This window comes from Uloborus diversus, chromosome 4 (assembly GCF_026930045.1).
Source record: "Uloborus diversus isolate 005 chromosome 4, Udiv.v.3.1, whole genome shotgun sequence".
Classification (NCBI taxonomy): domain Eukaryota; kingdom Metazoa; phylum Arthropoda; class Arachnida; order Araneae; family Uloboridae; genus Uloborus; species Uloborus diversus.
Window position 1 is genome coordinate 14,049,898 of NC_072734.1, and position 23,756 is coordinate 14,073,653.

General features: G+C 34.3%; 1 protein-coding gene across 4 annotated transcripts in view; it reads right to left on the bottom strand.

Annotated features, from left to right (window-relative positions):
* Positions 1 to 23,756, bottom strand: part of LOC129221576 (obscurin-like) — a 294,822-nt gene that overhangs the window by 106,065 nt on the left and 165,001 nt on the right. For all 4 annotated transcript variants that reach the window (XM_054856083.1, XM_054856082.1, XM_054856081.1 and 1 more), the window contains 13 exons: positions 22,958 to 23,129; positions 21,161 to 21,336; positions 18,752 to 18,839; positions 14,314 to 14,495; positions 13,416 to 13,539; positions 11,872 to 12,047; positions 9,817 to 9,922; positions 9,078 to 9,250; positions 8,169 to 8,274; positions 6,950 to 7,128; positions 5,100 to 5,208; positions 4,824 to 5,002; positions 2,630 to 2,744 (listed from right to left, as the gene is read on the bottom strand). In XM_054856083.1, the coding sequence (XP_054712058.1) occupies positions 2,630 to 2,744; positions 4,824 to 5,002; positions 5,100 to 5,208; positions 6,950 to 7,128; positions 8,169 to 8,274; positions 9,078 to 9,250; positions 9,817 to 9,922; positions 11,872 to 12,047; positions 13,416 to 13,539; positions 14,314 to 14,495; positions 18,752 to 18,839; positions 21,161 to 21,336; positions 22,958 to 23,129 (1,885 nt within the window). The remainder of the gene's footprint in view (positions 1 to 2,629; positions 2,745 to 4,823; positions 5,003 to 5,099; positions 5,209 to 6,949; positions 7,129 to 8,168; positions 8,275 to 9,077; positions 9,251 to 9,816; positions 9,923 to 11,871; positions 12,048 to 13,415; positions 13,540 to 14,313; positions 14,496 to 18,751; positions 18,840 to 21,160; positions 21,337 to 22,957; positions 23,130 to 23,756) is intronic.

A 23,756-nucleotide genomic window follows, 5' to 3' on the forward strand; every position in this document is an offset into this window, starting at 1 on the left:
GTACTGATGTATTAGTTATAATATTGGCTAACATGAAGTTTTTGAATTCTTAAATAAAGGTCTGGATGGAAGTTGGCGTTGGAAAATCATTAAGAGGTATCAATGTCTCTGAACTTTACAAGAATTTAGGAGAAACCGTTTGTTCCGCCTTGGTTGCTTTACTCGCAATGACTGGTTGCGATCAAAATCCGGCTTTTTCCGAAAAGGAAAAGTTCGACCTTACGTTCTATTTACAAGGTCGGAAGAATACACAGGAGCGTTAACAAATTTGAGTAAGCCATCGCACAATGTAAAATGCATGTCGCAAATTCGAATACAACTCGAAATTTCGGAAGAGTTGTGCGCCGAATGTACAGACAAAATAAAATGGAAAGAATTAATGATGAACCATGACGTTTTTAGAAGAGTATAAAAATTTTGAAAAAAAGATAAAGTAATTCTCGAAAACGTGAAGAGTTTTGATCCGTCATCCTTAACCCTATGTTAGTCTGAACTTCGTGAACATTTCCTCAGAACACCTTGCATTTCGCAAATTTGGACAAATTTTCATTTTAAAAATCTGACAAGCTTATCACCTCTTGATTGTGGGTGGAAAGTTGAGGACAACTGAAAAGTTTTTAAATGGTTTACTGAAAACAATTACCGCAAGCAATAAAAGATGTTACATTCGAAGCATAGCCTTCTGCCTCCCACGTAGAATTTTCGAAACATCGCTTCGAGGTGCACTCTACCATGCTACGAACTAACTTTGCCAAATTTCATGAAAATCGGCCGAACGGTCTAGGCACTATGCGCGCCACAGAGATTCAGACATCCTCCGGACATCCAGACAGAGAGACTTTCAGCTTTATTATTAGTAAAGATTAATTAATATGTAAAGAACTGTTTATTTGATTATTTTTAATTATTTATTATGTAAGATCGATGCAAAAAAATTTATTTCATAAGTACTTGATCATAAAAAATAAATAAATAAAAGAAGCATAATTTAAAAGGTCAAGACATTATTAATTAAAAATGAACTTCACTATAATTTTGTACATAATTTTAATTTTAATAAAATATTTTTAAATTTCGTTTCAATGTTAAAATTATTTTTTTTAATATGCTTAAATCATTCATACTTTTCCAACTACTTTATAATTTAAGCAACGTCTACCAAATACTAAGCAACCTCTTAGTCACGGTAGACTAAAAATTTTAATAAAAACAGGATTTAAGCTATTTATTAAAAAATAAATCAGCTTTATTTATTGAAATTTCGCGACGACAAGCAAACTTTTTCGAGCGAGCGCTAGCGGCCCGATAAACGGTACATAGAGGTACGAGGTCGACATTCCGTGACGTCTATCATGCCTTTGCAACATAACACAACTCGTAGACTTTTGTTTTTATATTTTATACATTGTATACAGTTACTAAAAAAAATTTTAGGCTTATATATTTAAGTCAAAATTGACTGATTTTTTCGCACCTTGCGTGGGTGGTAGACACGGCACGGCAACGCTTCGGACGCGATAGACATATATTTTTCGTTATGTTTATACGTAATCAATAATATTACCGAGTTTCAGCCTTATATATATAAGACAATTTCACAAGTTTTTGCAACATATTGCAAAATTTTTTATTAATTATTGCAACGATAACTTTTTGGTAGACTCGCGTTTTCTTCTTTTAAGTAAACTAATCTAATATTTAAAAAAATTCTGGCCTTATATAAATAATGTATTAAAAACTGTCGCTATCTCCCCTACTATATATTGTAGCACACTTTTAGATGCAGGGTATCCTTAGAGGAAAAGCTATCTGCTTATAGGCTCTAAGAGATTCAAGATTTTCCCATAGACCTTGCATGCAGAACCAGGAAAACTGCTACTAGGCAATACAATGAGTAATAAACAACATGACACAGCAAACACTTGACATCCAACTTAAAACAACTGCAATGTCATGATTTAAAGAGGATCTTCGCCACTTCTTCATTTTCACATTTTCCATAAATCAACTTTTGGAGAGGGAGCAAATTGAAGAGACCATGTTCACAACACACAATTAATTAATTCTTCTACTCACTGACACAATATACATGATAGGCAGTCAATTTGTCCTTTTTCCCGAATAGCAGCAAAGAGATATGTCATAAAGTTATCCCGCTTTTCGGTCAGGAGTTTTTTTTCCAGTCATGCCTTCAAGACTGGCTATAACCATATGAACTCAGGCGCTCCCATGCATCTGTGCAGTAGGCAATTGCAGAAGGCCCCATTACACAATTATGGAGATCCCAGTTATTAATCTTGGGATCCCTGTCAAGTGCAACGCAATGTAATCGCGTGGAGCACATAATTTCTTACATGATTATAATAAAAACTTCTAATCCAGAGAAAAGGTGACAGAAGGCCCCTCTAGAGAGTCCTCCCCCCCTTTTTTTGTTTTTGCCTTTTTACAGGCTATTTTGCATCAGCCAAAAGGTGAATATAAGTGCAAATAAGCTACAGTCATACATTTTTAATACCCTTGACTTAGAGCTCGCAGTGAACAACTCTCACAAGAAGGTAAAATATTTCTGCCGTATTTTATCACTATTGCTTCAGTGCAAATGAGAAATATTTAAAAAGTTGAAACTTACCAAGTAACTTTAGGTTTGGGCTGTCCAGATACCTTTGCAGTTAATTTTCCAGGTTTACCTTCAACCAACTGTGTTGGTTTTAGCACTTGATCAATTTCAGGCTTTTTTGTGGTGGCTAGAAATAAAAAATTAAAACAGAACATCATTTTTAAGGATATACATTTTTTCTGCAATAAAGTACTTCATTTTGCAAAACTGCATAAGAAAGGTTTTATAGCTAGTATTAGAACTTGAATGAGACCAATAATGCCAAAAGTTAGGTATTATTGATCTCATTCAAATTAAAACACATAAAAATTTCTTGACCTAAGTACAAATTGTACATTATTTCATCACATTTGATTTTGCTGTGCTTTTAATTTTCACTAAGCAAAGGTTATAACTTTTATTCCTTGAAAATTAATTTTATGGTTAAGAAATATTTATACTGATATGAACAACTTTAAAACTCTTTCCTAAAACCTACCCCTTGTCTAACTCTTTTTAGTTTGATATTCATTTTTACAATGTCAAAGCAGATAATGTTACTTTGTTATTTTTTACTACCCTGAGAAATGCAATTTCTGCACCACATAAAAATGCTTTTAATCACCAATAAGAGTTGATACAAACAATGAACTCTTTTGAAAGGCAATAAAAACATACAAGTAGTTTATATTCCTAACAATGTCCACTTTTCTTTTCCCATGATTAATCAGTATACATTTTATCGGCAAGTTCTCCATTGCATTTAGTGAACCAATTCAAACAACAAAATTTGTACCCGAAATTCAATTTACAAAACTATTTAGTGTGCAATGCTTTAAAAAAATTTTTACATTCTAACTCCTATGTGAATGACTTATTTAAAAAAAATAAGAGATTCATTCCTTAAAGCACAAGGTTTTTTTCAGAAAAACAGGCAAAACATGATAGATTTTTGTTTTTAACCTTGTGATTCCTTTGAATGAACATTTAGGTATACTGTTAATGATTTTTTGTAATTTCAGCTGGGGAGAGCTTGAGTAGAGAGCAGGAGGGGGGGGGGGGGATTATTTTAAAATATTATACAAAGCGTAAACAATTTGATTACATGTTTATTTTGAATTTCAAAATATTGAAATCTATTTAAATCAAACTGTCATATTTACCAAAGTATAACACAATAAAAATGAACATATTACCTTTCACACACCAAACAACTGCTTTATAACAAAGAATGATTGACAAACTTTAGCTAATTATCAAGATGTACTAGACGAGTGACACAAGATCTGCACAAAGGAGCCTACTATGGTAAATATATTTAAATATAATCCAGCCCATTTTTTAAAATTAGATCAGGTCTCAGACGGGCACTAGAAATAAAATACTGTGAAATACAAGAAACCCGTGTGAGACACGATCTCACAACAAATGAATTAAGCAACTATTTGCCAGAACAATAAGTATGCATGATCAAACATGTATATAACAGTGTAAAATATAAAATGAAGCCATAATCATACTTGCCAACCTTTGAAGAAAAAAAAACAGGAGGTTCCACTACAGGTATATAGGTGATAAACCAGCGATACATTTCACAACAAAATTATAAAATTATGCTTTTAAATAACATGAATACTAAATTTAAAGAGAACTGGGGATTTTTCGCAGATGTAAGCTAATTGGTAGCAGCAGTAAAAAACACTGCAAAGGAAAAACCAAATAACGAGTGAATTTGCTTAAAGTTTTGTACCTTCCTCAGTTTCTACCAAAAAAGTCGCTACAAAAATTAATGAAAAAAAAAGTCACTATTTTATGGAAATAAAATATAAAATAAGTAGGTATAGGGTAGCGCATGTTAAAATAACTTCAAACTTTCAAAATAATTGAAATATTTTCAAGATGGAAAGGGATTGAAATCTGATGCAATTTTCGGCAACGCACGTGCTTCGTTGAACATGCAATGTGTAAATCTTCCAAAAATAAATTTTGCTAAATGAGTTATTAATTGGAACATTTCTTTTCCCCTGAAATTGGTGGATGACTGGAAAAGAGTGCGGTCTATTGAGAAGAAAGTGAAACTTTTTGATGATTGATAGAAAAAACTGCAAAAACCAGGAGAAAATGGTAAAAAACAGGAGTCTCCTGTTAAAAACAGTAGACTTGGCAAGTATGCATAATGTATATTGACTCAAAAAATACACTAGAACCCTATATGGAAAACAATTACTTTTAACAGATATGACTCCACTAGTTGTAGCAACTCCCATTTCATTAGAGGCTTCACAAGTATACTTTCCAGCTATCTTTTGTGTCACTTTTTTAAGTTTTAGGGTATAGGATCCAGTGGATGCTTCTGATGATATGCTGTAGTTTTTGTCTTCTGTTAGCTTCTGATCTTCTAACAACCTAAGTTAAAATCATAACATGAAAGAAACCAATATTAGGTGAGAGATAACAGGGAAAAATACACTTGCTTCAATGAAATGCATTATATATTACTCACCATTTGATTGTAGGTGAAGGATACCCTTTCACCAAAATGTTCATTACAGGAGCCACTTCCCCTTCAATGCATTCCATATCCGTTAGTTTCTTGACGAATTCAGGGGTCACTGCAAGAATACATTATAAGTTAAAAAAAAAAAAGAAGGAAGAAACTTAGAAAAATAGTGCATTAATAACAAAAAGATAAAAATAAATAATAAAATTAATTAATTAATTAAATAAAGATATTTTTTTATAAGTTTCATCAATTATTGATAAATTAACACTATCTCTTCTCAAGGTCCTTTTAGAAACTATCTCCTTACATGGCTAGACAGCTTTTCTTCAAACATTTTTTTAAAGAAACTAAAATTTAAACTAAAAAAAAACTAATTACATTGAAAAGAACTAGCATTTAAAACTGAAAATCATTTAGGATATAATTAAACTTTTTCCCCTACACAGGTACTAAACACTTTGCTGACCAGTCACAGCGATCTCCAATTGGGAAGATCACACTGATCATTTGGCAGTGTTAAAAATGTGCGGTGTCTAGTTAATACTCATAGGCACTGCATTCAGTTGGCAAAGTGTTGAGTTGCCAGAAACAGTTGTTTGCATCTTTTATATAGCGGCTGATGTACAGAGTTCAGCCTAAAGGCACCCCGATGGTTGGCCATGGAAGCGCTGTGTGAACTACCAAAAATGTCCTTACTTAACAAATTTTGTCTGACTATTGAGCAAAACTGGGAACATAATTGGCAGTATTGCATCATTTAAATACTCAAATGTCTCTTTTCATTAGGTGTAACTATGTGTGTATAACCATATTTTATCATCAGCAAGTCACCGCCCAATTAGCCTGGGCTAAGGCAGAAATTCATGAAACACACCACCAGCTCAGTCGTTTCCAGCCAAGAACTGCAGTTTCGTGCTTATTAGCACTCATCAGCCCGGCATAGGAAAGTGACTGAGCTGGAGATGGAAAACCTCTTAAGGAAGCCAAAAATGCCAAACAAACTGGTAGCTAATATAGAATTAGCACAGACCAGACGAGTGACCGAAGCAATGGTTCGGTTCAACTTGAGGATTGAAGGCAAGGCATGGTATATTGCTACGGTCACTCTGTCTGGACTGCACTAATTCTATATTAGCAACCAGTTTGTTAGGCACTCTTGGCTTCCTTAAGAGGTTTTCCATTCCAACTCAGTCACTTTCCTATGCCGGGCTGATGAGTGCTAATAAGCACGAAACTGCAGTCCTCGGTTGGAAATGACTGAGCTGGCGGTATATTTCATGTATTTCTGCCTTAGCCCTGGCTAATGGGCCGGTAATTTACTGAATATACCATGCCTTGCCTTCAATCTTCCAGTTGAACCGAACCATTGCTTCGGTCACTCGTCTGGTCTGAGCTAATTCTACATTAGCTACCAGTTTGTTTGGCACTCTTGGCTTCCTTAAGAGATTTTTCCATCCAGAGGTTTTGCTCAGTCACTTTTCCCTGCCGGGCTAATGAGTGCTAATAAGCACTCAACTGCAGTCCTCGGCTGTAAATGACTGAGCTGGCCGTGAATTTCACATATTTTATCGTTTGGCCAAAATTTGGAGTTCCATATGGCAAATTGAGCATTTTCTCCTCCTAAAAAAATAGTTTGGGGCCTCCTTAACTCCCCCATATTATTTTACTGGTTAAAATCTATAGTAACATGGCTATAGTAAATAAAAGAAGAAAAATTTCTTCACATCCACTATAACAGATAGTATGATTGCAAAACGAGCGTTTTTACGAGAACAACAACTTCTGCAGTGGCGCAGGTAAATGTAAAACTTTAGAAAAATTGTACACCTTAAATATGAAAGGAAGTTTACTTTTAATATTAAGGTCTCCAGAACTGGCCTTCAATCCATGCTCATTTCTAAGTTCACAAGTGTAAGTGCCTACATCAGATGAGGTGGCTTTGTTTATTACTAGTGAATAAGTATTGGCACCTTCTTCAACTACCTGAATATGCTTTCCATCAATCGCTAGTTCTTTTCCATCTTTCAACCTAGAGAGAACAACAGAAAAATTTAAACATTTATGGCATATTATAGCATTTACTTCTTGGGGGGGGGGGGGGGAAGTAATAGAAAGTATGTTTGTTGTGATCTAGTCATGATTCATGCATATTACATATTTTTTACACAAAGAAAATATTTTTTCAGCTCTTTGTAAAAACATTCATGTATAAAAGTAATTCAGTTAAAGGACAAGAATCATGCTTACAAATATAAGCATTAAAAACATTCAAATTAAAAAGGGAAAGCATTCTTAAGACAATATAATTTTATGGGGATTCTACCCTTTATTATCTATTTCAAACTACACCACTGTTAATGCAAATTGATTACTATCACCAAAAACTAGAACACCGAATATTCTGGGGGAGAACCAAGCCTCATTGAAGTAGTGAGTATGGATTTAATGCAGCAAGAAGCAGCTCTTGGGAAAATAGGGTCCCCAAGTGGGGAGGAGTCCAATATTGGCCTTGATAGATGGCACGATGGCAGCATCACATCTGCAATTATGGCTCAGTTCTGTAAGGGGTAAAAAACTCCAGCAAATCTGCCCCATGGTAACTTACAGGACTTTCAGATCCATGGATTTCACAAGTATGTACTCTGCATGCAGAGTCCTCATTACCGCAAAATACATGGGACCGTGATAATTATTTCATGTTAACCAGATTTCATCTTATCTGATAAATAAATTAGTGATTGTTAACTCACGGGGCAAAATGAGTACTTCAAGTTAAGCAGTATTTCACATTAACAAGGTTTGAGTGTACTCAATTCATAATTGAATGGCCTCTGAATTTAAAATCGTCCAATCTGGAATTCAATGCCTTATCCACTAGGCCAGTGATTCTCAACCTTTTCATTACCGAGGACCACTTGGTACCTTTTCAAACCCCAAGTAGCTCACATACAATAGAAATAATATTTTACAACAATTATATTAGGAGAAATGAGATGAACCCAAAAGTACAAAAACAAACTAATTACTTTAAAAAAATTGGAATTAATGAAACAGCTTTAAAAATAATACCATTTAAGAGTAGGCTTTGGATTTCCATTAATTTCTACATTGAACTTCAAAGTATCCCCTTGGAGGCCCTCAACATTTTCCATACCTTTGACGAAAGTGGGAGATGCTAAAGAAAAGACAAAGAAGGAAAGATTCAGCAATTTTGAATAAAAACTTCAAAAAATTATTCAAACATTGGAACTTCCTCATCCAGGCTTGAAGTTAGTATTTACACCAAATTTTAATAAAAAGTAGAAGAAGTGGGCAGCAAGCCTTTGTCATGTTTGTACAATTAAAGTTTTTCTACTTCAGAATTTTAATTGCAACTTTGGGGTTATCCACAAATGATATCAGACTTAGAGGGGGTTTGTGAAATTGGGATAGTTTGTCACAGGGATGGGGGGACAAGAAATGTGACATTTTTTATAACAATATGTCATGAAAACTAGTGTCATGGGAGTAGGGGGCAAGGTGAAGTGTGACATCCCATGAGCTAGGGGGTGAGCAAAAGCGCCCATATAGGGGGGCAAGAGAGGGGGCTTGAGTCCCCCCCCCCCCTCTGAAATTAGATCTTCCTTGTTTTTAGTACTTTTTTCTTTGCAAAAATGTAAAAACATTTATCCTCCAGCCATTAATGAATAAGTTATTAAAAATGTCAAATTTTAATGACTTTAATCTGTTCAGAAATCAGTTTCCATCGGCATCCTGCTAAATCATGGTTAAAATATCTGAGCCCCCCCCCATACAATTTTGCATATGGGCGCCCATGGGGGTGAGGGTCCAAAATGTTGATAAAAGAGTGTGACATCATTTATGGACAGCCCTTTTGCTGACAATTTAAGTTTTCAGTTGACTGAATACTGCAGCAAATATCCATTACTCGTAGCACAACATAGAAAAATAGAAACAAGACAGGGAATAATAAGTTACCTTTCACAACTACATTACTAAACTCTGCTTGACTTCCAAGATTATTTGTAAGAACACATGAATAACTACCAGAATCTGTTGGTTTTGACTTTAATACTTGCAGCATCTGTTTCCCCTTGTCACTACTGATCTTTATTCTATCTCCTGCAATTACTTGTTGACCGTCTTTATACCTATTTGAGTGAAAAAAAAAAACAAAAAAAACAAAAAAACTCTTCATTAATGACTAAAATCCTATAAACGATAGAAAAGTGCAGTGTCAATAGTATTAAGTTTAAATTGTGCAAAAATAAGTTATATCTAATACTTAATATTAGCTTTTAAAAAAAAGGAAGATTTGTTAAAAATTTATGAAAAATTAAATTTTTAATATTTCTAAAACAACAATAAAATATCGCTATTTCATCAATGCTTGTCAAAAATTCACTTTAAAAAAGATTTCTAATATTTTACAGATATTTAAGGTTGTTTATATGCATAAGTGAAAAGGAGAAAAATTATCATAATTATTAGAAAAAAAAAAAACATTACACCCAATTTGCATTTTTTCTTTATCTCCTCACCTTTCATTGCTTTTATTACATAACAGCAAATACAACTTATCATTTAGATGAGTATTAAATTGAAACACATAATTATGCAAACTATTGTCTTAAAAATTATTTTAAAGAAATTGGTTAAAAAAATATTCACAGCAACTATTTTATATAGGTGCATTGCTTTTGATTAAATGTATTACCATTTCACTTCTGGAGTTGGGTTTCCATCAATTTGCACTTCAAATTTGATAATCTCTTCAGCCATAACTGACATGTCTTTTAAGCCTTTTACAAAAGATGGGGCAGCTGAAAAGGAAAACAAAAAGAGAAAGCATTATAGTTGTCTATAAAAGCAATATCTATATGAAAATATATATTTTTTTTCACTTTAGCAAGTGAAATACTTGAGGTTCAAATATCAAAACATACAATTGTGTATTTATGTTGAGGGGAAAAAAAAAAGAGAAGCGAAATAAAATAAAAGACAATTTAAACAACATTATTAATACAAACATTCACAAAAAATTCCAAAATCAAATATTTTAAGTTCACATTTGAAAGCATTAGTTTTAATGAAGTTAAGTTACAGAAATTTGTACTGAAATGAGGCATCAAAACAAACATTTCAAAACTCAAGTTGAAAGTTACTTTTTTATAATTTTCACACATACTACAATAATTGTACAAATTATTAAACTATTTTGTTGCTTACTTAGCTTTCAAAAACTTTTTCCAAATAACATTAATTATTTCCTTTATATAGCTAGTGATTTATAATTATTACATTTTAAGACAAATGTTGTCAATTTAGAAAGGTAAAGAAAATTTCCCCCCTTTGTCGAATAATATTTCTTGGAAGTGACGATATTCCATTAAGCAGAGCCGACAGCAACAGTAAGATATCCTACTGCTGCTTTGAGGTGTAGATAAGATGTTTTTAACTATGTTACTTTAATTATAAATGATAAATTGCTTTAACGAAAGTGACTGAAAACAAAATTTCCTAAAGCATGATATGATACAGTATTTTAATTTTTATAGTGTTCTTAATAATGCAGTTAACCTTATTTTGTTCTTTAAATTTAAAAAAAAATCAAAAGTTATTAAAAATTTTTTAAAAAAAAATATTAAAATAAAAGTCAAGGAACCAGACTTTGGTTATATACAGTATTTTGGTTCAAAGAGTTTCAGTTAATTAAGGTTCTTCTGTATATAGTAAAATCTTGAAACAAATTAATGTGACAATATACCAGACAGCCTAGTTAACACAGCTAGAGACTGCAGTTTCGTTCTTGTTAAAACTCTAACAGTCAGTCTCTAAAAACCAAAAAACTGATGAACCACAGCAGCAATTGTTTATAAAATATCAATGAGAAAAACCAAAATGTATGAAATACACCGCCAGCTCAGTCATCCCAGCCGAGAACTGCAGTTTTGTGCTTATTAGCACTCATCAGTCCGGCACAGGAAGTGACTGAGCTAGAGATAATAAGCTGAATGCTAATAAGCACGAAACTGCAGTCCTCAGCTGGAATGAATGAGCTGGAGGTGTATTTCATGTATTTCTGCCTTAGCCCTAGCTATAGGGCGGTAACTTACTGGAAAAACCAAAATGTGTTCCATTGCTGCACAATAGAGATGAGACGGGCACGGCAGCCCGAGCCCGGGCCTGAAGCGGGCTTGGGCTCCAGAACCGAAAATAGGTTTCGGGCTCCGACTCAAGCAAAGATATCCAATTGTCAATCTCCAAACAAATTCACAGAAAATAAACATTTTTCTACTGTGAGAAAATGAAAGGAACATTTAAATCAGTTAAATCATTGCAAAAATTACCCCCCCCCCCTCCTCGTCCAAAAAAAAAATGCTTATTTATAGTGTTTTTTTTGCGATTACTATTGCAGTATGTCATAGAGTAATGCATTTGGAGTGGAGCATTTTGAGAAAATTTAGAACATTCTGCTAATGAAGAACATTTGACTTAACATATTTCATTAACAGAGGGATCATGTCAAACTGTAGAAGGCTCGGTTTTTGATACAAGAAAGTTTCCTTCGGGCTCGGATTTTGGTCCGAGACAATATCAATCAGGCTCGGGCGAGCTCTGTTACAAATTTTCGGGCTCTGGTGGACCCTGGCTCTCAAAAATGAGCCCAAACTCATCTCTACTGCACAAGCCTTTACCTTGAAAAAAGCATGTATTAGATTAATATTCAAGTCCATTAAAAAGCCAGAACTTGTAAAAACATGCAAATTACATTTCACACTTAGATTACAGGAAGACTCAGCTTCTCCCATCTCATTGACGGCTTTCACGGAATATTTCCCACTGTCATCTTTCTTGACATTTTTTATGACTAGGGTAAAACTCTCTTCATCTGCAAACAGAAACCTGTAGCGACCACCAGAAGAGACTTCCTTGTCTTTGTGAAACCTATTGAAAAAGTTTTATTTATTATAATTTTGTAGAAAACTTACTCATGATAGATTCATAGATATAAAGTATTGCAACACTTCTAGAATTTTACATATTTCAGTTATGCATTGATATACTTAAACATGAATAATGATAAATTGATAAAAACAACTTTAATGAAACACAAAAATTTCAAATCAGTGCATTTGTTTACAAGAAGTTCTTTTTTGAAAACAAAATAAACAACACATGAATGAAATAACGAGGCAGCCACAATACTTTAATTAATAGCAACAAAAAATCCTTTTTTTTTTCTTTAAAGATTTCAGAGAGAATATGAAATTAACTGGCATATATTTTTTATAAGGAAACCTTTTTATCATCAAAGTCCAATTTTGGTGCAGCTTGTTGCAAAAATTATGAATTGTTGTTACAGTGTACCAAATATCAAGAATTGATCCAGTTTTCCACATCCGAGTCACCACATCCAACAAGTATTAAATTCCAATATGATCTGACTTCATAAAAACTTTTCCAGTTCATGAAAATGTGGTTAGTAAATAAAAAGTGTATTATCCACAGGTCAGTAGAGATTTTTAGTTATAGACATCAGAGTTCAAAGTTAGGATACGAAAGTTAATCATAATGGGCAACTAGCTTCTTCTTTTTGGTAATTCCTGTTGCTCAAGCAGAGCAACCAACTGCTAAATCTTTCAATAGCTATGTATTTGTTACAAAATATATAAAACACCAGAGCTTTACAGATAAAAATATTTAAATGAATAAGTAAGCAAATTCTTGAAAAGGTATTTCGATTGAAAAGTTATGATAAATTAGTGATGTTATTTAGATGGTATAGAATACACGTGTACAGCTATCCATTTTCATTAGTGTTCAGCAAAATAAAAAACAGGACTATCTGCTTGACAACCAAAACTATATTAATCAGCTAATATTTTGAAAAAAAAAAAAAAAAAACATCAGAATTGAAGACTAGACATAAAATTAGGGTCCTCCAGGGTTAAATATCAGGGGATGGTCATGGGGCCTTGACTCCCTTCCTCCTAAGCTGTCATTAATATTATCAGTCCCACATTGTGTGTTCAAACACTTAATGAATAAAATCAATGATTTCAGTAATCTTTTCGATTCACAAAAGAATGGGTTCGTTCATAGAAAGCTGGGGGGGGGGGGTCAATTTTCAGCGTGAACCCCCTAAAACGACATCTATATCTACCACTTGGGTCGTCAATATGAAATTTCGAGTGCATAATAAGACTAATCAGTAATTTCGAATCTTGATGGAAGTTGATCCTCTCCCCCTCCCAAGTGAAAATTATTCTAATTAATATTTAATGTATTCAAAATGAGACAAAAAAAAATTACCATGTTACTTTGGGCTTGGGATAACCAGTAATCTTAAGCTCCAACATAGCAGAGCCTCCTTCCGAAGCCTCCACATCAGATAATTCTGCCTTAATGCCAGGAGCCTCCACTTGCCTGACCACTCCTGATATAAAATGTCCAGTTATTATTAACACAAAAATTATACACTTCTTAAAGGTTAGATTTATCTAACTAAAAATGATCTCAGTAAATGAGTTTTTCTGTAATTTGGCTTTATGGGAATTAATGTCCTACAAGGGTAATGATTTCCTTTCAAAGTAAAATATTTCAGAATTTTACACTGTTAAGCTTTTAAATGTAAGACTAAATACACTTCTTCGTCTGAATGAGTTTGCAATGACTGTATTGTAGAAACTATATGATGAAACTCCATTATCTCGGAGAAAAAAATTTTTTTAATATTCTGCTCCAATTCAGAAATTGCCCAGAGGCATTCATGCAGCATCTGAGCCAAAATTAATGAATAAAATTAAAATTACAGTGAAATTATGTTGTAAATGGACAAATTTTAGGACTCGGACTATAAAAAAAACTTACAAATGTCATCAACAAAACTTAAATTTGATATATTAAAAGCAGGAACACATGAATAAGAGGACATTTCGATAATTGAGAAATTGGCATGGTTGTCACATTTTTGGCATGACTAAATTTAATTTGGTAACCCTATTTCTTTGTGTCAACCCTCTGAAAAAAAGATTTTCATTCACTGTCACTCTTTAATGATGCATGCAAAGGAAAAACATTTCTTGAGCATGCACTGCTGTCAAAATTTTGACGCCAATTGAAAACGCATATAAAGATTGCCGACTTCCCAATTATCGAAATCTTCCCAACGTTTGATATATTAAAAACAGTATAACTGAATAAAATTTACCTTGCACTGTAAGCTCAGCGCTGCAAGCGATTTTACTCCCTGAGCTAGTGCTCGCAACGCAAGTATATAAACCAGCATCTTCTGGCGTAACATGTTGAAACATCAATGCAAGACTGTCTTCCTCTTCGTTAAAAATGACTTGAAATCTCTCATTAGCTTCAAAATATTGTCCATCTTTGAACCTGAAACGTATTTCTGTCTAAATACTAATATTAATTAACTGAAAAGCACGCTGACTTTAGAAAATTAAGCAGCACACAATTTTGCAGAATCAAAACAAGCGCTTTATTAAAGCAACGGTTACAGTTAAAATCACAAAACGAAACTAGTGGAAGATGAGGCTGAGCTTCATCGACACCACTACAAAAAAAAAAAAAAAAAAAAAAAGCTGTTTCTTATCTTTCGGTCGGCCAGGGCCATCCAATCAAATCAAATATGCATAAAAGTCCTTTCTTGATGCAGGCACTTGTAGAAAAAAAAAAAAAAAAAACGAAAAGGAAAAATTAATTTGAATTCTGAAATTTTGAATTCAAATTATATTTTTCGCAATCACGAGTTGCGACAGGACCCTACTCATTGGTTACTACCCTACTCACTTGTTTCTAGACACAGCTCTTGTCCCTCCAAGCCTACTTCTGCTCTTGAACGGAGACGTGTGTATTGGTTGTGTATGTGTAGGCTTTTGTGTGGGCGTAGACTTGTGTGTATGCAAGTTGGCGAGTGTGTATGTGTGTAAAGGCGAGTGTGTGAATGTGTGTGAGTGCGTATGTGTATGAGCGTGCATGTGTGTAGGACATGGACGCCACCGACTAGGAGCGGCTACCGGGGGACGGAGTCGCGCCTGCAGGTGACGGTGGGGGTTGAAAAAGGCACGAGACATCAAAGACGGTCAAATGAGTACAATAAGCAATCGTGATTGCTCAAAAAAAAAAAAAAAAAAAAACTGACACCATTCATGACAACGCCCTCCTCTCACGAGCCCCATGTCCGAAATTTTTTTCTCACTGAGTAGTCCAGTCAATGAGCGCTCAAAACAGAGGTGTAGCGTGCATGGAATATGCGATAATTTTTGATTTTAGAATATTGTTAGGGGTAGTTAGAAAATAAGCATACTAAAAGTCCTCGATCCTCAGACAGTGTTGCCAGATGGTCAAATCCAAATTTCCCCAGTTCCCTTCCAACTTTTCCCCAAAAAGCGATGTTTTCTATAAAAATTCCCCAAATTCAAAAATTATTTTTTCACTAATATTTTCATAAAATGAATCGACTTTCTCTGATATTTTTGTCTCTTGAAATTTTTTTTTCTTCCCAAATAGCCAAATTTTCTTATAAAATTTCCCAACTTTTTTTTTCTTCCCATTTTCGCTTTTTTTTTTTTGTCTTTATTTTTATCTTTTTTCATCTTTACTAATAATAAAGCTGAAAGTCTCTGTCTGGATCTCTCTCTCTCTCTGTCAGGATCTCTGTGACACGCATAGCACCTAAACCGTTCAGCCGATTTTCATGAAATTTGGCAAAGAATTAGTTTGTAGCATTGGGGTGTGCACCTTTAAGCGCTTTTTCAAAAATTCAATTTTGTTCTTTTTCTATTCCACTTTTTAGAGATTATTTTAGATTATTTTCCCGAGCAAAATTATCATAAGATGGACGACTAAATTACCAAGTTATCGTAATGTGGAACCGTAACATGGGCAAGCCAAGTGACGAGAAATTCATCATGCATTATTTGTAAATATACAGAGGAACCAAAATACCTTTTAATTTTCTACTACGTGCAAAGCCGTGCGGGTGCCACACTAGTCATAAATACAAAAGCGCCTGACCGAGAGATAAGAAATAACCAAAAAGTTTTTTTCTACTCGCATTTACCACTCTGCTTCTGCATGTACATTTAAACTATGATTTTTGTATATATTTACCCAAGAACATTCTTCATCACACTTATTTTTGCCTGTTTTACGTATCAACTAGTTAATCACGCAGAACTATTAATGCGAATTCCGTAGCATAATATTCCACATAATGCGAAATGCGAATTCCATAAAGTTGAGCAAAGCTAAACTAACGCTGTTTGATACAAACAATGTACTACCAGATGTCAAGAGACGAATTTAAATATGAAAAAAAAAAATATTCCCGAGGCTTTTTTTTTCTCCCCAAGTTTTCCCCCAAGAAAAAAATTTTCCCCAAAGAATTCCCCTCAAAACCAATTTCCCCAGAGAGCACCAGATTTCCCCAAAATGGGGAAATTTCCCCCAATCTGGCAACACTGCCCTCGGAGGTGAGCTAAATGTGGGAGGGAGGGGGGAAGAAAATTTTGGTTTTTTCGAGGAAAATGTCGGAAACGGTAGAAAAAATGTGTTTAAAATAAAAATTCAAGCTAAATTAACTTCCTACAAAACTGTTTCTACACATATTTGTCAAATTTCCAACAATTTTCCGGGTTATGTTATGAAAAATCGATGATTTTCGGAAAAATTCTCTCTTTTTGTCAAACATTTGCTCCTAGTGCCTCCCAGGATAAGTATTCATGAAAATTGTCAATGACAAAGTTGTAGAGCTTTAAATTTCCTTCAATTTGATATGCTATTTTGTCATACTATACTCAACCAATAAAAGATTACAGAATTTCAAACACGCACTTTCATGGCAAAAAAATGGAAAACTTGCCATTCACAAATTTCAAACTGACTCGAAAGGATCGTGCACTTCCTCTCTCCTCAATGAATTCGACAATCCTGATGGACAATGAAGAAGTATTTGTGGATTACTGCAACACAAATGATGTTTGGGGGGGGGGGGGGTCGTGAAATTGTGACAAAAGGGAAGGAAAGAGTAAGAAATGTGACATTAATCATTTTTTAATACGAGTATGTTTATAAAAATTAGTTCATTAAAAGTACTTTGTGACAAATAGGGAGGGGATCAAAAATTAAAAAAAAAGTAACATAATTTATGAACAGCCCCTTACCAAGAAATCGGACGGAGATTTGCAGAACTACGTATATGCAAATGTATGTTTTGGAAATTCTTCAAACCTTTTTTGCATAAATGTAGTGCTTTCGTTTCTAACTGAATACTATTTCAGTCTTTATACTTATTGCTATTTTACTTTTATGGGTGAATCACATCGAAGCGAGATGTTTTGAGTTCTTTCAATTAAAATAGAAAAGGAATGAAAGTAGCGATTGTTTCTCACAATTATTACTGACCCAGGCAACGCCGGGTATTTTTGCTAATCTATAATAATGCTATTTTTGAAAAAAAAAGTCAGTCGACGGGTTTCTGAAATAAACGATTCAGTTAAAGTATGAAATCATTTGAATTTGATTATTCTCAAAACACTCGCTTTTTATACAGAGCGTTCCGTTTTAACCTGTAAGACCTCTATTTTCGCAACCGTTAATATTAGATGCATACTTCCACTTGCAAAAATGTTCGAAGTCAGATGCAGAGTTAAGATATTGAAAATTTGAAGTGAAAATAAAAATGAGTAAAAAAATACAAAATTTAACTATTTATACGGTCCCCAGGCCCCCTAGCTTATGTGTAGGGAAATAATCTCCATTGAAAAATAATTCCAACACAAAAAGTTTAAAATTAGTACGACCAATATTCACCGAGATATAAAACGCAGCGTTTTGTGTCTTACGCCACTTTACTCTCGCCGTCAATGACACCTTTTGTAGGAAAATAAAGCAGATAACAAGTGTTTAAAATTAGATATATGTGTGCAGAGTGTGGTTTTTTAAAATTTTTCAAGGTTTTGCAGTGTGTTTTTGCGTATCACGGCATAACATTTACATGAATTTTAGAATAGCAATGAAAAACAATATCTTGCTTTTTATTTTTATTTATTTATTTTTTTATTTCGATAACTCGACATTCTTCTGAAAGGGCGATAAGTTCCAATTTCATATTCTGTATGGTCCCTTAAAACTTTGAACTGGAATATCTCCTTGAGTTTTGGTCGCACAAATGCCAAGTTTTTTGTGTCAGTAACAGTTTTCATTGGAGATTATTTCTCTAAACATAAGTTAAGGGATCTAAGGCCCGTATAAAAAGTTAAATTTTGTACTTTTGACTCCTTTTTATTTTTGCTTCAAACTTTCAATATCTCAACTCCGCATCTGATTTTGAACATTCTTTTGCAGTTGGAAGTACGCATCGAGGACTAATGGTAGCGGAAATAGAGGTCTTGCAGGTTAAAATGGAACACACTGTATATTTTGTCATTTTTGTGTGTATAGTAATAGAGATGGCGCAATGACGAGAGACTAGAGAGACAATCGTGGTATTGAAATTTCTAAAATGCCTTTTGGTTGTTTGAAAAGATAAGTGTCCACTTCGAAAAAGGATGCTGGAGCGCCAAACAACGCACTGCAAAGGGCCGTAGCCGCTTACGCTGCTGTACGTGAATAAATCGCGTTGCACTTACCATTTAAATTTTGGCGTTTTAGGACGCGGTGTAGGCTCCCTTTCTTCTTCCAAAGTATCTTCAAGCCCCTTAAATACATCTTTATGTTCTGTAAAAAATAACCACAAGTTGCACAATTTTTTAAAAGTAAATTTATCAAAAAAAAAAAAAAAAACAGTTTTAAAGGAAAAAAAAAAATATGGAGAGAAAAAAAACTAGAAATAGTCGCAAATAATGATTGCGTAAATGTAAAACACGAAAATAGATCAACTGCAGATATGCATCTTTTCTTTTTGTTGTGTTTCAACAATTTTTGCAGTTTTAGTTCGAATTTAAGAGCAGAGAGGTCCAAGGTCGACGAGAGGTCATGTCAGCCTATTCAAAACTAGGGGCTCGGAGCTTAGAGGAACTGGGTTTGGAATTGGAATAGTATAAGTTTCCCAGTATATTGGAGTAGAAGTAGGATATGTAGCAAAGTAATTGCAGTAGTGGGGAGTTGGCCCGGTGTCCAAACTGACAAGGACCTGCCTTGGCTTTCGGCGGCCCTGAAGAGGTCTATAGTACTGTCAGACACTAACGTCTGGCCTGGACCGTGTGTCGGAAACGTCAAAAAAAAAAAAAAAAAAAGCAAAACTGCTAAATTTTTGAACTATTTCATTTTTTGTTCCAATAAGCTCAAGGAGGTGCTGCAGTCAGTCTCTGGTTAATGGCGGATGAAAAAGGTAAAACCAAGACCCATTTGCTTACGTAGGATATAACCTGTCCAATGAGACATCTGCCTCTTCCGCGCAAAATTAAAATGTATTAACTTCTTTAGCTTATTTCTTAAAAATCATCACAAGGAGGCTTATTAAAGCACTATAATTGCGAATCTTTACTAATAATAAAGCTGAAAGTCTCTCTGTCTGTCAGGATCTCTGTGACGCGCATAGCGCCTAGACCGTTCGGCCGATTTTCATGAAATTTGGCACAAAGTTAGTTTGTAGCATGGGGGTGTGCACCTCGAAGCGATTTTTCAAAAATTCGATATGGTTCTTTTTCTATTCCAATTTTAAGAACAAACTTATCATAAGATGGACGAGTAAATTACGAAATTATCATAACGTGGAACCGTAACATGGGCACAAGCCAATTCGTGAGAAAATTCACCATACATTATTTGTAAATGTACAGGTGAACCAAAAGACCTTTTAATTTTCTACTACGGACAAAGCCATGCGGGTACCACTAGTTAATAAATATAGCATAGTCTAATCATACTTTACAGACGTTTCACTTCAATACTTTCTCAAGAACTTCCTTCCTGTAGGTCGTTACCTATTTTATTCTGATCCTCTGGGTCAAGTGAGCCAGGTTCAGTCTTTTTTTTAATTATAACCTCCCAAAAGCCGATAGCATAGCAAAACTAGCTTCCTTTATCGGGGGGGGGGAGGAAAAAAAGGAAATGCTGTCCAAAATCCTGATAGTGAAACCTGTGTATAACGATGCTGTCTGTAACGATAACCTGTCTATAACAATATATTTTTTTTTGGCCCCAGCAAAATGTCAGCATTAATAATCAAAATGTCTATAACGATAACCTGTCTATTAAGGATATTTTTAGATCCCAACAGTATCGTTGTAGACAGATTTTACTGTATCATGCTTAAAGTGTTTTTCATTAGCGTCTTCAAGTTGCCTTCAATCAATGCCTTGAATTTGCCTTTCCATATTACTCAGTTTTTGAAGTCAATTAACCCTATATCCAGATTTTTGATTTCAAATAAATTGAAATATTGCTGGTCGAACACATTGTCATCCATTTCATTAGGCTCTATTATAAAACTAAGAACTGTTTCTTCGGTTACAAAAATTTCTCCTCGATGGTCATAAATTTGCCGATCATTGGTGTAGCCAATATCTTACTGATTTACCATCAGTTATTTTGCGTTCAATAAAAATAAATTTCACCCACAGAACTAAAAACCATCTTTTGTAATATTGTTATGACTGGTGGAAAGAGATGGAAACAGGGCCGACAGCAACGTATTTTGTTACTTGCCTTATTGCAATAAGTTGTTGAAATGCATTTTGTTGCTATAGTTCTGTACCTCAAAGTCAGACGAACGTAGTCGATAAGTTGCGATTTTCCCGTTTATTTAGAATCCTATTCCGCATCAAGCAATGTGAACGTAATTCTAAAAAAAAATACTTTGTAATTATTTGCCAGCTTTAAACGAGCGCGCATCGCATCCTTTGCAAGCTCCAGATAAACGTTTTTCTCCTCTCCTGTACAGTAGTAATTATGAGACTTATTTCAGTCTGGCTCTGAGGTACAGAGTTGTCCTTATCACTTATATTTAAGTATCGTAGATCATATAGCGTTCATACCGTTTTTAAGAATACTTTTCAAAACAGAACAGGAAGCTATTGGAATCAAATGACACTTACTTACGACACTGAGTGTGCCCACGGTTTTGTCTTCTCCTTCTCTATTGGTGGCAACACATGAATAAGTCCCTGCATCCTTAGCGACCACATGATCTAGGATGAGTTCAAACACTTCCTTGCTTTCGTAACTCACACGAACCCGATCATCCAATTTCAAGGGCTTGTCGTTTTTGAAGCTTAAAACAAGCAAAACAAAACATATCATTCTGATGAGAGTCGTTTCAAGCATATTAGAAACGACTGCGTCCTTTTTTTTGGGGGGGGGGAGGGGGAGGGGGGCGGAGCTTATAACTTTTATTCGGTTTAATTGAACTAAACGACCGCACGTTACATATTTAGAACAGTCTTAGTCCCGCTAGAATGCTGCGTCGTTTTTAAAATCTATATATTGCAATAAAATATTTAAAAAAAAAAAAAATGATAAATCGATCAAGTCTCTTTTGAACACGAAGGCTTGATCCCAGCCTGCAGGAGACTTGATTTTAAGAGGAAAAAGAGTCCTTAAGTGTTTTATATACAAGTAAAGCATTTGTTATTGCGAAACAGTTATTATCTATTCACAAAAGAAAAAAAAACACACACACACAATGGAATATGTCAAATCAAAACATGAAACGAAGCAAAAACAATAACCATTGAAATAAATATTTAACAAGCATGATTTAGAAAAAAAATTCAATGAAGGCCTACCAAGGACGTAATCTTTTATACTCGTTTTACTCAAAACTTGAAAATGTCCACTTACATCCCTTTGCTTCTCACTGCCTCAATTGGTCTTTTAATTCTCGAGAAATCCGTTAAAATATGAATTTTTGAAATTGTCCCTACACTTTTGATCATATAGTACAACTAACACTGCTAAAGAAACTCGTACTTCTTCTTCAGTCTTAATCAAGTATAAAGTGAAAAATCAGTAATAAATAATATGTTTTAACGTAAACGAATATGCCATTAGTGACGAGCAAAATTAGTGTTTTAACGCCATAAACTATAAATACATTTCAAAATTGACACCAACAAACAGCTGAAATAAGTGGTTCGAAGGAAAACAAAAATCTATCAGTTTTCGAATCTCAAGAATGATTTTGGAAAAATACAGCACCCGATAAGATAAGCAGTAGATTTGATGGTTTGGGCATTCTTTTCTAATGTAGTAACACTTCTCCCAAGTCAGAGTTTTTAAAGCTTTAGCTATTAATAGGGGATTTACTTCAGCGGTAGGCTATATTATGTAAAGCAACGGTATTTAAGTTAAACAATAAGTATAATCCAGACCTGATTTACCTGTAGGCCCATAAAGCTCGGCTTAGAGGCCTCCTAGCTAAAGGAGCTCTCAAACCTGATAGACAATATAGAAATTTGTACGAACATCTAGCTTTATATATATATATATATATATATATATATATATATTGTGGTGTTGAACATCAATAGCTGTTTATGAAGTGTATCGCTCTGTGGCTTTTAACATTAAAAGTTATATTTTGCTATGTGTACCCTAGCCTGAAGCATATGCAATTAGAAAAAATGTGTGCGGTTGCAACTCTACAGCACTTAGATCGAATCCACTGCTCAGGGAGACCCCTGAAGATACGCATGGCTTGCTGTTCTAAAATTTCTAAATCGGGCCCTGGATATAATAAAATACTTATGTTGCAGGACATTTGATCCCAGACCAAGTCTCTTTCCGTCTTGCCGTTTGATAGCGGGGGCAGTGCTAATCAAGCAGTACAGACATAACAAACTGCTTAAAGCAAAAACTGAAACATATTATCTCATCTTGTTGCTAATACTTACAATTTGACTTGAGGTTCCGGGTTACCTCTGACCACCAGCTCGAAACGTACGCTCGTACCTTCCAGTAGCTGAGTTTCTTTGTTTAATTTGACCTTGAAAACGGGAGCATGCGGCAAAACAGTACCACCAGGAGTTGTGGGTCGTGAGTCGTCTTTGGGAAGCCCCAGCAATGCTGCGGGATGAACAAAATGAGAATGATTGTGGCTGTACGAAGAAAGATACAACAGCTGATTCTGAGTCATTGAGGTACTACACTGGAACTTTGGAAAAGTAATAGTACTACATACTAACATAAGTGATTGGTGCTCCAAGAAAGTGGGGAAGGGGGATGTCAAAGGAAATAGAGAGGAGGTAGGTGCGCGTTGGTTGAATTGTTTTAGAAAAATTGGGATATTTTATTCAATTTTAACTTTATTATTGGATAAAAGCATCTTCTCTAAAAAATTCGGGACACGGCTTCAAACAGATGACCACATTACCCTTACTGTTTCCCCAATCCAAAGTGCCATTTTATTTTTGATTTTGTATCCTTTTTTTTTTTTTGAAATAACAACTAGAGAAATAGATAAGCACAGCCAATTTTTTTGTCTTTTAACGAATAAATTGGTCAACACTCATTTTTTGATCGATCCAAAATCGAGCTATTTGAAAAAGTAAAGCATGAGTTATTTAGTGAAATTCTAGTTATTTCATAAAATAATGAACCTTATTAGCTTAAATGGGAGTCAAGGTTCCTTTGAGAATTATAAGCTATCTCGTAGAATAGGGAAGTTTGCGGTGTTCTCAAAGGATTAAGGGG